The sequence below is a fragment of the Sinocyclocheilus anshuiensis genome, unplaced genomic scaffold, assembly GCF_001515605.1.
Source record: "Sinocyclocheilus anshuiensis isolate Anshui unplaced genomic scaffold, SAMN03320099.WGS_v1.1 scaffold822, whole genome shotgun sequence".
NCBI classification, from domain to species: Eukaryota; Metazoa; Chordata; class Actinopteri; order Cypriniformes; family Cyprinidae; genus Sinocyclocheilus; species Sinocyclocheilus anshuiensis.
Window position 1 is genome coordinate 404,893 of NW_015539892.1, and position 15,821 is coordinate 420,713.

The window sequence follows — 15,821 nt, forward strand, 5'->3', positions numbered from 1 at the left end:
ACATGTTTGCTAGGTTTTAAATGATAAAATAATAGATTAACTGTTCAAAAAGAAAAACGAGACATTCAGACAAGTCAGTTTTCAACTACAAATGGAAAACTTTATGCGTTTTGTCTGTTCATTTACACGAGAGCAGCATTTTGGGGGGAAAATGCGCGTTATATACCAATACCTACAAAAAAAAAGGTGAATTTGTAAAAATGGTGATGTCATGCGCATGCACATTATGTATAGTTAAGTGCACAGGTGCATAGTGTTTCTTTATAAAGTGGCATCACTAACTACTGACCTGGCATTCATAATACAGTGGTTTTAGTCATTTTCGTGGATCCTTGTGAACGTGGATCGTTTTGACAATGTTGTCATCTGTACACAAAACTTTTCAAAAACGCAAAGGACAACTTTTCAGTTTTTAGTACACCATTCTTATTCTTAAAGTCTTGGACACTTTCTGGTTATCCAACATTAATTGATCATTTTCATAAACATTATGTAGCTCCGCCTCTTTTTAGCACTGCACTCGTTGTCTTCTGTCCTCCAGAAGAATAGAATTCATTTCACACAGGCTCTGCCTCAAAGATGATGTAGATAAAAAAGGAGTTACGATTAAACTGAAACATAAAATATTAATAATAATATTTTTTTATTAATCACAAACCTGACACCTGGTTGTGCAACAGGCCTTTTCAACAGAGCTGACATTTAAAGTCACACAGCTGAGCCTCTTCTATTACAAACAGCAAACCAAAACAAAACAATCTTTCCACATCCCTCATAAACAATATTTGAACATCTAAGCTCAAAAAGACAAATGTGGAAGATTAAATATTTGTTTTATCAAGCACCAGAGTACAACAGAGAAGCATTTGGCCCCTGAAGAATCACTGAGTGAGTCTGCTAGTTTCAGATCTACAGCGGTCCCATATGGTTGGGATTTAGCCAGAACAACCCACAGAGCCTCAGAGCTGCACGATTTCTCTGTGTTTCACATGAAAAAAAAACAGAACATATTTTGATGAACACAACATTACCACTTTATGCTGCATAATGTAATGAATTCATCTGAAAAAATATATAAACTATAGGCAGAATCATTTAATGGCTTAATGTAGAAACTGATGTCTTGTGCTAAACTAATCTGAACTTCCTGGTTGTACTTGTGAAGGTAAAATAAAAATGTATTTATAAAACAGGATTTATAAAAAATTTAAAAAAAACAACACCCAATCAACCACCCAGAACACCCTAGTAACCACATACCACAGCAACACCCTAGCAACCACCCAGAATACCCTAGCAACCTCCTAGACACAAACTTGGGACGACCCAGAACACTTTAGCAACCATATACTATAGCAAAATACAAACATCTATCTAGAACACCCAAGTAGCCACATACAAACACCCAAGCAACCACCTAGTAAGACCCTAGTCACCAACAATACACCCTAGCAACCAAATACCATAGCAAAACCATAGCAACCACCCAGAACACCCTAGCAACTACATACCATGGCAACACCCTAGCAATGACCCAGAATACCCTAGCAACCACACACCTCAGTGACCTCCCAGAACACCCTTGCAAACACATACCTTAGCAACAACCTAGCGACCACCTAGAACACCCAAGTGACCATTCAGAACAACCTAGCAACAAACACAGAATCACATACCAAAGCAACACCCTAAGCAACCACCTAGCAACACCATAACGACCACCCAAAACACCCTAGCAACCACCTAGTAAGACTCTAGTAACAACCAGAACACCCCTTGCGAAAACATAATTTAGCAACAACCTAACAAACACCCAGCACACCCTAGCACCAATATACCATAGCAACATCCAAGCGACCACCTAGCAACCAACAAGAACACCCTAGCAACCACCCAGAATACCCTGGCAACCACATACCAAAGCAACCACGTAGCAACACCATAACGACCACCCAAAACACTCCAGCAACTACCTAGTAACACCCTAGTGACCACCCAGTGCATCCTAACAACCACATACCATAGCAACACCCAAGCAACCACTTAGTAACAACCTAGTGACCAAACAAAACATTCTAGCATGGTGGTATTGAGTTTTGCATGGAGAAGAACCTCACAATTTTTTTTAAAGAAAACATCCAAACCTTTATATTCTTGATGCCGATCACTGTCTAAAATCATGTAAAAATAAGGAAGCAAAAAAACTGACATGAGGATGTTGAGTGTAAAGAGGCCTCAGCAGGTGTATTCCCAGTAGTTATGTGTATCTGTGATAAAAAGAGCCTCCTTCACTGATTGAACTAAACAGCTGAGCCCCAGCACTCTCACCGGGGGGGCCAGATGAGGCATGTTACGTGTGTGTTTGTGCACACAAGCATACGTGTCCTCCACAAAGCCTGAGGTCTTCCCCCCTTTCTCTCGCTCTCTTTTGCGCTCCACCATTTGCATCCCAGAATAGTGTCATTCAAGCACGGCAGTAACTCTCTCTGACAGGCTATTAAACCGCTGGAGATTGGACCGTACAATAATCACTTTAAGTTTAAATGCCCTGAGAGTTTAAAACCCCCTCTGGCCATATATAAAAAGTTGTGTGCTTATCACATTCAGCCAAAAAAGCAATCTGATCTGTTATCTAATTTCATGCCACTTTATTATCATTATGTTCATAAGCGTAGCAGCATACAGTGGTGGTTAATCTCCCTCCAACATTTGCGATGAGTCTTAACGTTTCACCCCTTAATTAAAGTATTAATATTTTACTTATTAAACTTAATTCTATTTTAGGATCATTAAGAGATATCATGACATTTTCCACCCAAATTCTCATTACTGTACTTGAGGTTTTTTGTAAGCCCCATTATTTTCAACGGTTATGATTCATTAGATTATTATTAGATTTTTTTCTAATTATTATTAGATTAATATTTAAAAAGTAAAAAAATACTGTAACAATTTTTATCAGCATAAATTAAAGACAGTACAACAAATACTATTATGATATATAATTATGTTTAATTATTATTGCATTACAATTTTTTTCGCATTACAGTAATAAGAATTTGGGTGGAAAATGTACCTAATCATGATTAAAAAATAATGTCAGGGTGATACAACTGTTCAGTTCTAACCTAAAAAAATAAAAAAATATATAATAATAAATTAATGAATTAATTATTGAAAAGGGAAAAAAAAAACTAAATGGTTTTGCATTTTTTTTAATTATTTCTTAGGGGGAAAAATGATTAACTTCCGTTAAAATGTTATAAGCAATTAAAAAAAAAAAAAAATTACACCAAATTAAGCACTAACATAGTCATGTGGTGCAAATAAAGTGTGAAAAAAAAGTCAAAATGTAATATTTGTCCTTTAATGATAAGTCACGGTTAGCTCTGGTTGTTAATAGTCATGTGGTGCGACTCCAATTACTCAATGATTTTTACAGTATGAATTAATAAATCATTTATTTGTAAAATAAATACCTTAAAACATATTTGAAAATAATGATTAAGACATGTGTATATATATATATATATATATATATATATTGACTGCTGAAATATGAATGGGCTTGGTACTCTATTTTGGTCTGGCTGTTGAACTCAGTTGCAAGTTAATATTAACTTAAAGACAGTTCCTTATTATGGCACTACATCAAGAAGACATTTCTTTTGTTAACATGGAATTTCATTTTCCAGGGTGTCACAGACAGTGGTATTTACGGCTGTCAGCTCAACAGGAAATGAAGTGTGAAATTGAAGGGAGACTCCAGGAGAACATTACAGGATTTGCCCTTGATGATACAGTACACTGAGAGAACAGAGCAAAGACTTTATGCTCCATGAGATCTGAAGTTAACAGAAGAAAAAAAAACTTTACTTCAAATAAAAGGTTGTGGTCCTTTAATAAACCACAGGAACAGAGGGCCAATGCTGACCAATACGATAACAGATAAAACAGGAAAATAGGTTCAGTGCTGAAAAAAGTGAAGGTCAGATGAAGGAAACTCTTCAAAATGATTTCATAATGAGCCATTACTCACTTCTGTCTGTTAGAGGTGAACCATTTTCAGGATTTTCAATAATAATACAGAAGATATACAAATTGAATAAAAATTACTAAAAAGTTTCAAATATGTGATATTTGACATAATTTGAGACACACACGCACACACACACATTATATTTTTTCCACACTTCACACGTTACTTTCACTTAATGTTAATTTCAACATTTACAAATACATTATTAAAATCAAAAGTTGTATCTGTAAATATTATTTGTTGGACCTCAGCTAACATGAACTAAAAGTGTTTTTAATGTTAATTTTTAAAGATTGATAAACATTGTAGCAAATATATTGCTCGTTGTTCATGTTAGTTAATACATTAACTATTGTTCACTAAAAGGACCTTATTGTAAAGTGTTACCACGTGTTAAATCTTTACATTATGCATAAAATATGAGTGAACTTGCTCATGCAAAATTCAATGCTATGGTTTTAAGGTATTCAGAGTGCTTTTTAGCATGCTCCTATGTGGTTGCTATGGTAAACTAAGTCGTTGCTAGGGCATTGCAAGATAGCTGCTAAGGTGTTTTGGATGGTTGCAAGACAGTGGCTAAAAATAAAAGAACCAACCTCTAAGTCTTTGATGTTGTGGTCCATAGAAATGGCTTGTGTGTCCCCTTCAATGATTTTGTTATCTGGCATCAAAAATAAATACAAGTAAAAGAACATCTTATTGCTGATTGGACAATGTATTATTATTGGACAATCTGAGGTATTATTCATGTCCTTAGCAAAAATAGTGCGGGATGATTATGTGCCAAAGCTTAATACTTAGGGTTAGGGGTTTGTTTCGAATCACTAACTCTAAGAATGAGCAGTAATAATAGGGATGCTTAGAAAGCACATAGGTTATTAAGTATAATTATCTTACTTCGTGAGGATGTCCATTAAATGCTGAGTCATGCCTTTCTTTCCACCTCAGTTGTGGATCACTTAGAAGAGCCTGCAGGCATCACTTCTGTGGCCCAACACCATGATTCCTCAGTCTGTGATGTCATCACAGCTCTCATCTCCTCCAATATGCCTGCGGAGGGGCTCTAGGGGCCTGTCGCCATAGTAACAAGAGGAGCACCATCCAGTGATGGCAGAATGTAACAGTGGAGACCATATCTGTATATGTTGGCTTTCACAATCTAGTTTTATTCACAAAATAGTCTCGATGGTAATATGAATGTGATTTTAAGGTGACTGGACACTGGATAACATCAGGTATATTTTATGGGATTAAATCAAATATTCCATATTTACTTAAGATTTGTTTCTCATCTCTATTACATGCAATCGAACGAGTCACAATGTCGTTATCCTCACTGGTGTGCAGGTGTGTGTGTATCACTGCAGGCTGAGATGGATCTGCTGCAGTGAGTAAGTGACCTTGAGCTGCTTCAGGCTCTTGGCTTCCTGCCACTGTCTGCTATCTCCTGCCTCAAACTCAAGCAGCCCTGAAAAAAAAAATGCTGAATCATTTAGAATCTTAAGATTTATGAAATTATTATTTGTGACCCTGGACCACAAAACCAGTCATAAGGGTCAATTTTTTTTTAATTGAGATTTATGCATCATCTGAAAGCCGAATAAATAAGCTTTCCATTGATGTATGGTTTGTTTGGATAGGACAATATTTGGCCGAGATACAACTATTTGAATATCTGGAATCTGAGGGTGCAAAAAAATCTAAATATTGAGAAAATCACCTTTAAAGTTGTCCAAATTAAGTTCTTAGCAATGCATATTACTAATCAAAACTTAAGTTTTCATATATTTACGGTAGGATATTTACAAAATATCTTCATGGAACATGATCTTTACTTAATATCCTAATGATTTTTGGCATAAAAGAAAAATCAATCATTTTGGCCCATAAAATGTTATTTTGGCTATTGCTACAAATATACCCCAGCGACTGGTTTTGTGGTCCAGGGTCACATTTGTTAAATTTTAGTTACATTTATGTAAATGGAAACAATCGTAACAAAACCTGCTGCATAAGAATCAATAAAAAATAAAAAAGTGGATGGAATCTGAGCTACTGATTGTGATCATATTGCAATATGATCACAATCAGTAGCTCAGATTCCATCTACTTTTTTTGGATATTACATTTAAAAATGTTAGACTGAACCATCAAGATGAAAAAAAATATCCAAAATGTTCATAAAAAACTTATACACTTACTTGAGGTGGATATTTTTATTCAGTAAGAAGAAGTGTGCATAAACTACGATGGAAACACATTTACTGAATAAATTCCTATATGCAAGTGACTTAGTGGTGGGCTTTTAAGTCATCCTCATGACTCCAGTTTTTTTAATCCACTCACTGAAAGATTGTTTAGATTTGTGTACTGATTTGTTCAGTGATAATTTCTACAGATGAAATGTCTTTACATCAATATAGCAGGTAGCCTTTTATTTGTTATGCAAGTTTTATACCTGTGTCAATGAATTGATCTGTTAAAAACACTGCATCGTTCATTACCGAAATAAGCCTTGTATACTTTTTTTAAAACGAATGTCGACAGACCCACTTAGAGACTTAAAAATTAACAAAACAGCTCTATATTTTTTCCTTCATTGTGTGAACTGACAAGTCATGTGACTAAATAGTCTGCTCAGATGATTGGCTGCTATACAGCACAGAAATATTTAGCATGCTAGCAAATATGAAGTTCATCTAAACTTTTTTTTTTGCGTGAATTTTAATCATAACCTGAATTGAAACATAGCTACACAACAAAAAAATGCAATTCTATTCTAGAAAATACTATTTTAGTTATTTTATTTCAAATTTCTGAGTGAATTTTTTTTTCTACACCAATTTTTTTTAGTGTAGTAGCAATGGATTTGGATATACAGTACCATTAGTACAAATGTAATAAGACGATTTATGCAATCCAGCGGTTATCACATCCATCACAGACCATATTTGATTTGACATAATCTGATCTTTTAAACAAATAACTTTAAAATATTTCTTTCATTTCACTTTCCAATTTTTTTTAAAGCCTTACTTTATAACGTCTGCACTGACAAGATCAGTTTTTCTCTGCATCACACTATTAAACCAATAACTTGTAAGTGAATCTGTCTTCACTCCTGGTCCTGCTCTTCAGCACAAAGCACCACTGCAAACAGCACAGGACAGGACAGGACAATCTTTTTAATGGCCTTAAAAGCTTTTTCTTACCAGTTCTCTTAACTATTATACATTGACCACATTGTCCCTTGTGACTTAACTTGTATATTTGTGTGACCGTGAGTGTACGTCCAGATTGACCCAGGATCAGGTTTGGCTTACACTTACATTTCCTCTCTTTGGCTAATCTTAAACACATCTCACCCAAGCATTGAATTACACTGACCTCTCCGTTTTAATTAAAGAGTGTGAGCTAATGCAAGGCGAAGTGCATGAACACTTCTTTGTACTGGCTTCTCTCATAAAGAACAGCTGAACTGTCAGACAGATTTCTTGTACATGTATGCATGATTGACATCCAAGCTCTGGCTATAAAACAAATAGCCTGTCACAAAGCCCTCAGCACAATTTGTATTCAAAAGCATTCCTTGAAAGCACTCTGAATTCAACCAATGAAATTAAATAAATAATTAATTTGATGAGATCTAGCTTAATCATTTGTACACCAAATGTTAAATGCAACAAATTGAAATTATTTAATTCAAATCCCAGTCAAATGCATGAGCTAAAAGCTGACACTAGTGGTAGTAAAGGTGCCCTAATGATTTACAACTGCAGCAAATGGCCATATGTGCTGCTTTTGTTAGAAAGGAGACCGTTTATCTGTATCGCTTTCTGTCTGTGACTTTCATGCCTCAACCTTCAGATCCAATCAATGCACAAATGCCACAGCTTCACAGACAGAAAGAAAGGTCAAAAATGTACTCTACAGCTGTTCGGAATACTACCATACTACACCATCTATTCTGCAGTATACAGTATGAATATTGTGCATAGTTTTAGATTTACGGCATGCATAGAATACACACATGACCTACAGTATATCACATTTGTGCATCATTGCATACTGCAAATAATTCCACAATTGGACCAGTATAGTGCAGTATGCAGTAAACAATACACTAGCAATTATTTTGAGTTATCGCTGTTTCGTTGGAATCAACAAATAGTACAGATAGGTCACATTTTAAGCAAAAATAACTGTATTACTGTAGTAAAAATAAAAATAGTGACTATGTTACAAGGGATAACATTTGTGTGTATTTTTTGTTGGTACTTACAGAGTATGTACTGAAATAATGAAGAACTTCTTGACTTCTTGATGAAGTCAGGGTTAGGGTTCTTTGGGTTTGAGTATTATCAGCCCATCAGATGCAATACATATGTCTAGTAGGGAAATGCACACATGGAGAGACAGGTTTTATGTTTTTAAAACACATCAAATCGAACGCAATTGCCAATCAGTGGCGTTTAAGTTGCAATCCACTCACCGCTGAAAACCCCTGAAGTTTGTTCAGTGCAGATTTATACAAGCTCGTGAATCCTCACATTATAACAAAGTGTAGACCCAATGTAAATAAGAGTTTCACTGTGCAGTGTAGAGCTTCACTGATTAACGAAACTCTGTGATCGCGATGAACTAAGAGTAACAGCTTTTTAGTGATTATACGGGGAGCGCTCATTGCACGCTTTCTATGTTATAATAACCCATTCAGAATTTATATAAAACTTGTTTTTCGCCCACACTTGCACATACACGCTGTAAAGTTTCGGGAATGACATCCGCATATTTATGCGAGATTCACTCTCAAAATAGCAATTAGTGACTAGTTCTAAACATAGCAATGGACGGGACAAAAATAGACGTGAAAATAGATGTGCATTAGGGCTAGAGCACCCTACGCTCATTTAAGAAGCATCCTCTGATTTAATTCTGGAAACATCACTCGTGGAGCGTCCCCTTTAAACTGCCCACTCTGCGGATAAGGTGAGGAGTGGTAGCGCGGACGGAGCACGTGTCTATAATCCAGAAGTCTTTTGGTATGCACAGCAGCGATTGACTGCAGATTCCATTTACCGCTTAACTAACTGACTAATGGCTTGTTTACACGTCGGCAAGCGAGGTAGACAGACAGGTAGGAGGAGATTCGAGACGTCTGTCGCTGCAGACTTCTTATGTATGATGTTCTGCATCTGTTCCCATGTCAACATGACATCTTGAGAGAATTTGCATTTATACTGTATTGCAATCACTGTAAAAAAGATAATTTTTTACTAGATTTTAGTCAAATTAAACCCTTTGGCGAATAAAACATTAATATACAATTATAGTTTTTGTTTTCAATAATGCACTTAACAGTGATAGTGCCATCACTTATGATTAAGGGGACATGTCTTTGCAAAAATATATATTTATCTTATTTTAAATTAGATTGGCTCATGGGTCGTTGTTGTACTGTTCATTTTTATTCTGAAAATATATTAAGGTAAATTAAAAATGTTAAAATGCAGTTTTACTTCAATACAACTAATTAAATGTCATTTTGATCATTTTTGTGGAGCTTGGTGGCATAACTGTCCTGAGAAAAAAGTAACAAAAAGGCTAATTAAAAGGCTGAAATTCTTACAATATTGGTATTATGTCAGCCATTTTGTTGTCATGTGACCAAAATAAAGAAATAACATATTGATCACATCAAGTGGAAAACTTTATTTATAATTTAAAAAAAAAATCATGATTATAAAAATGTGTAGTTTTTACTTGAAAAATGTTTGAAACATTAAAAAATTCTCATGTATTTAAGGTGCAGAGAAATTATTTTTATGTCTGACATACTTTGTCATTGACCCTCACACACTGCACAATTATCAGTAGCTTATTATCAGTCACTTAAAAGAGCGTTCCCATTAATGTAAAAATTAGCTGTCCAATTAATTGATGTAATCCCTGAAAGACTAATACTTACTTAATGGGCAAGCGCGATGCTGTGCCTACTGCATATATTTCACATTCATCTCTTCTGTCGTTTGTTACAACCTGTCTAGCAAAGGCAGTGGTGCCCTTTATGGACTGCTTAATGCCTTCTTAAATGTGGAATGAAGAGATCCTCCTTCCTTTGCATCATACGCTTTCCCTGTTCTTTCCTCCTTGTCCTTCTCAAACAACCTGCTGTAAGGAAGCTCTGGGGTAGACGAGGACATACCCGCATACTGTACCTCTCTGCCCCTCCTCCCTGCCTGCCCCGTTATGCACAATACGCCGGTGCGCCGAGAGCTACGGCAGACAGTAGCAGCTGGGATTTAAGGAATCAGATGTGTGTTTGTCCTTTTCATCTGAGCCACACAGACGCTGGAGTGCTATCCTCACTTCGAGAAGGCTGTCGTGACTTCTGGGAGCCTGAGGAACCACAGGGGTGATTTAGAAGTTTATCCGAGCAGGTATAATGTCTCATTTCTGATTACGTAGTCTGGACTATTGAATACATGATGCTTTATTCATTTATTTGGTATTTGTGTGTATTTTATTATCTACAGTTATGCATCTTGTATAATATTATGAGGAGGGAGTGAAAAGAGAGAGACCACAAAGTCTTGTTAAAGCCTAAAATGTATTTTCCTGAAGTTTAATATTTCATAGGCTGCTTCTGCTGAATATTTTAGAGCATGCTGGCACCGTTTGGGACAAGAAACAGTCTAACATTGAAACACGTCTAACAAATATGTACGAACAGCATGCCATATGCAGTTCTTTGAACGTTCGGGTATTTCATGGAAAAGGAGGAGAAAGGGATAGGGAACGCACTGAATGGATACAGCATGGTTATGTAGGATGTGCATGTCTCATAGAGAAGGGCCTCTTTCACATGACTGCACTGTGAGAGATGCAGTTTTATGTGAATGGCTATTTGTCCATTGCAGCACACCAAAAAGAATTGACAGGGCTTGTCGAAAAGCTTCATTTTGTGGTGCTTTCTTTAAGATGACCAAGGAACTGCTTTGCATGTGAATGCATAACTAAATATGCTGTTTTATATAAATTGTGCTATATTTAAGATATAATTTCTGCCTAAGCTTTGCCATTTTGTACTGACTGTGTGAAGTCTGAATATTATTCTAGGGACACACTTATATTATGATAAACATTTTTCATAAATAATATTTACCTTACCCATTTTTTTTCCCCTTAGAGTGACAAGCAAAGCATTAAAACAAATGTAAATGTAATGAGCGAAAGGCTAAGTCATTAGAATCATATTTAAAAAAAAAACGCCAATAACACATGATCAGAAAGTGTCCCACTTTACCTGTGTTCACCTTACTTTTCTTACAGAAGGCCTTTAGACCAGGGTTGTCAAATTCAGTTCCTGGAGAGCCAACTCCAACCCTAATTAAACACATCTGAACCAGCTAATCAAGGTCTTCAGACTCACTAGAACAGGGATGGGCCTAAGTCATTAGAATCATATTTAAAAAAAAAAACGCCAATAACACATGATCAGAAAGTGTCCCACTTTACCTGTGTTCACCTTACTTTTGTTACAGAAGGCCTTTAGACCAGGGTTGTCAAATTCAGTTCCTGGAGAGCCAACTCCAACCCTAATTAAACACATCTGAACCAGCTAATCAAGGTCTTCAGACTCACTAGAACAGGGATGGGCCACATCTGTCCTGGAGGGCCACTGTCCTGCAGAGATTAGCTCCAACCCTAATTAAACACACCTGCCTATAGCTTTCCAGTGATCTTGAACAGTGGTTCCCAACCCTGGTCCTGGAGGCACCCCAACACTGCACATTTTGCATGTCTCCTTTCTCTTGACGCACCAATTTCAGTTCTTGAAGTCTCTACAAATAAGCTGATGACCTGAAACTCTTCAGGACACCGACCCTCCAGGACCGAGTTTGGGCACCCCTGCTTTAGACCCTCTGTAGACACAATCTTTAAGATATCTGCATGCTGTCTTAAAATATCATTTGTTGTCTTTCAGTTGACCCACCCAGTAGCACGCTGTTGCCCTTAGTGCTCTACGGTGTCAATTCCCCTGCTGTGAGGATTTCCCACCCAGTGGTGCCCTGCCTCCGTGAAAAGTGCAGGCCTCACCCTCCTGCATAATGACTGTGGCCACAGGCGACCCCTCAGATGAGGCAGCAGCACACCCTGGTCTTCCTCAGGACTATGACCCCGGAACGGAGCAGGAGTGCTGTGAGCGAGTGGTCATCAACATCTCGGGTCTGCGTTTCGAGACACAGCTCAAGACCCTCTCGCAGTTCCCCGAAACATTACTGGGGGACCCCAAGAAGCGCATGAGGTACTTTGACCCGCTCAGGAATGAGTATTTTTTTGACAGAAACCGCCCCAGCTTTGACGCCATCCTCTATTACTATCAATCGGGTGGAAGGTTGCGGCGCCCCGTCAATGTCACTTTGGACATTTTCTCAGAGGAGATCCGCTTTTATGAGCTTGGAGAGGAAGCAATTGAGATGTTTCGGGAGGACGAGGGTTTTATCAAGGAGGAGGAGAGGCCATTGCCTGACAATGAGTTTCAGAAGCAGGTCTGGTTGCTGTTCGAGTATCCAGAAAGTTCTGGGCCAGCTAGGATTATAGCGATCATATCTGTCATGGTCATCCTCATCTCCATCGTCAGCTTCTGCCTGGAAACCTTACCCATCTTCCGCAGCGATGAGGAGGAGATGCACAAAGTCCCAGCTGCTGTCACTAACTCCACAACCAGTTACACATCTACCTACTTCACAGACCCTTTCTTCATTCTAGAGACGCTATGCATCATCTGGTTCTCCTTCGAGTTCTTGGTGCGTTTCTTTGCCTGCCCTAGTAAAGCCAGCTTCTTTGTGAACATAATGAACATGATTGATGTGGTGGCCATCATTCCGTACTTCATCACGCTGGGAACGGAGTTGGCCGAGACAGCAGAGGATGGGCAGCAAGGGCAACAAGCCATGTCTCTCGCAATTCTGAGGGTCATCAGACTTGTACGAGTCTTCAGAATCTTCAAGCTCTCCCGTCACTCAAAGGGACTTCAGATTCTTGGCCAGACCCTCAAAGCCAGCATGAGAGAGTTAGGTCTACTCATCTTCTTCCTCTTCATCGGAGTCATCCTCTTTTCCAGCGCAGTCTTCTTTGCAGAAGCTGACGAACCCGAGTCACAGTTTTATAGCATCCCGGATGCGTTCTGGTGGGCTGTGGTTTCAATGACGACTGTTGGCTATGGAGATATGGTGCCCACAACCATCGGAGGAAAGATTGTCGGATCCCTCTGTGCCATCGCTGGCGTCTTGACCATTGCCCTCCCAGTGCCCGTCATCGTCTCCAACTTCAACTACTTCTACCATCGAGAAACAGAAGGCGAGGAGCAGGCACAGTATCTCCAAGTTAACGTCCCTAAAGCCGATTCACAAGAAGAGCTGAAGGGAAGTCGAAGTGGATCCACCATTAGCAAGTCGGACTACATGGAAATCCAAGAAGGTGTCAACAACAGCAATGAGGACTTTCAGGAAGAGAACCTCAAGACAGCCAATTGCACTTTAGCAAATACAAATTATGTTAATATCAAAAAAATGCTGACAGATGTCTAGTCATTTGGGGAGCAGGTACGAATTGAATTATGAAAGGACTAGTAAGCCATGTTCGAAGGAGGATTGTGAGGTTGAACTCCGTTATTGTCATGAGATTTCCAATCTCCAATTCTTCATTGAAAGTCTATCCGTACATCTAGGTCCATCCACGATCCAAGTATTCATCAATGTTTGCATGGAGTCGTCTATATTATCCAAAACCTTATCCGGATCAGGAGCCAAGTATTTATACGAAACTGTGGAACACAAATAAACAGCACATGAGTGTCGGTATATTTCCATCAACATCTCAAAGCCAAGCTTCGCCAAAGAAATGTCATTTGTGTGCTTCATCTGCTGTTAAAAAGGTTTGCGGTCACATGCAGTACATGTATATGATACAAAGAATATTCACAGAAGTTTCATCCACTCTCCTGCTGCTTGTTAGAACACCAATATTCACATAGATTCAAGACTGTTGTCTGTTATTTTTGCAGTGATTATTGTAGTGATCAGGCTGGGAATGTCATAGAAAACTGCCTGCTTTTGTGTCAATAGCCGTGTGTGGATCCACAATACGTATGTATGGACAACACTTGTATCTACTCCTTCACGATTATCCTGCTGCAAAGCTTTTCAAGACAAGATGAATGTCTCTACATGTCATATTTTATGTTATTTATAGTCTACGGTGTCTGGGTTCACTGTCATTCAGTGGCTTTTCTTTTCTCATTTCATGTCAGTTTTTATTTGCAGGTCTTCAGGATAAGGAACATACAAAAACATATTTACACATTAAATGAATAATAAGCAAAATAACACCCTAGTGCCACAGAAAAAAAATGCTTGATGTATTTTGTGTAAGAGCATACTGTTCAGTGTATATTCTGCTGGAAGCTGCAGAGATAGTCCAAAATGTAGTTGATATTCAAATTGCTTTGTCACTTAATGAGCCATATTGTAGTTCACACTTTAATGTCCCCTAGCAAATTTGTAGCAATGATGTCAGATTATTTTTAATCACTGGCGTGTCTGTCATCCTGAAATCATTTTCAGATGTTTCAGAAAAACCTTGATAGAGCTTGTTAGACGTTTTGTCATTTTTACTGCCTTTGATCGAGAAAAAACACCGGTATTATAGTGTTGCATGGCCTCAAAACCAATCCTAATGGCATGGATTTTAAGCTCAAGAGAAAGTGATATCCAAAAACTAGTGAGTATTCCGACAATATGTATCTTGGTCTGTATATATACATATATACATCTATTTTTATCTGCAAAGTTTTATTGTGATCCAAAGGTGCTGTTTTCAGTTTTCAGGTTTTGGTTTGTGAGTGAAAGTATAAAAAGACACTCAGCATTGCATTTGGATGGACAGTGCAGCATTAGGGCATTGATTGCTGGGACTCTGATTGTCTTAGCTTCAGGTGACCTTGTAATCTAGATTTACAGGCTTACATTGTATCCTATGATGAAGAAACTCTATAATGCCAAACAACAATGAATCAACAGAAAGAAACTATGATTAAGGATTTCTACAAATGTTTTGGCTCCAACCACAGTTGTTGCAGCCTTTCCTTCAACTAATAGCCATTATCAAGGCAGCAAAAACACTGTTTTCATTCTCTTGGCTCTTTAGACACTAAATCCTGAGACTCTTTATGGATGGACTGACGATTTGACTCTATTATTTGATGTGGCACATAACTGTGTACCAATAGAAGGTTTCTTACCCACATCCATTCCAATATCTCACCTGGGCTGCAGGTGCCTTTGTCTTCGACTCTCTAATATTTTTAAGCAAACGTAATGTGCTGATGCTGCTAATTTAGAAGCAGATACTGCTTTCACAGCTGCTGCTAACTATGTTTTCTTTTTTAAATTCAGAATATAGACATCAATGCAACACGCACAATTCGTGTAGGTTTAACAAAGTGTATAAACCTGAATGTTAAACCAATCTATCCAAACTGACGCCCTACAGTGCTTAGCCAGTGCCTAAGAAATGTACTAAACTTACGTTTGGATGCTTTAAAGCTGAAGTGTGTCTTTTTTTTTTTTTTTTGATGTTAAAAACTTTCTGTAATCCATTTGTGGGTTAATTTCCCCCAAAAGTGTGGCACTTTCAAATTACTGCTCTGATGTATAAGCAGCACAACACAGCAACATTTTGTAATTCCACTAGGGGAACAGAAATTACCCACTTCAGC

At 37.8% G+C, this 15,821-nt stretch overlaps 1 protein-coding gene across 1 annotated transcript; it reads left to right on the forward strand.

The window, feature by feature from the left end:
• Positions 1–10,127: 10,127 nt before the first annotated feature.
• On the forward strand, positions 10,128–15,340 carry LOC107685800 (potassium voltage-gated channel subfamily A member 2-like). Its single transcript, XM_016482520.1, has 2 exons — positions 10,128–10,479; positions 12,027–15,340. Exon 2 carries the CDS (start codon positions 12,151–12,153, stop codon positions 13,630–13,632), a length of 1,482 nt encoding a protein of 493 aa, XP_016338006.1. The 5' UTR covers positions 10,128–10,479; positions 12,027–12,150; the 3' UTR covers positions 13,633–15,340.
• The last annotated feature ends 481 nt before the right edge of the window (positions 15,341–15,821 follow it).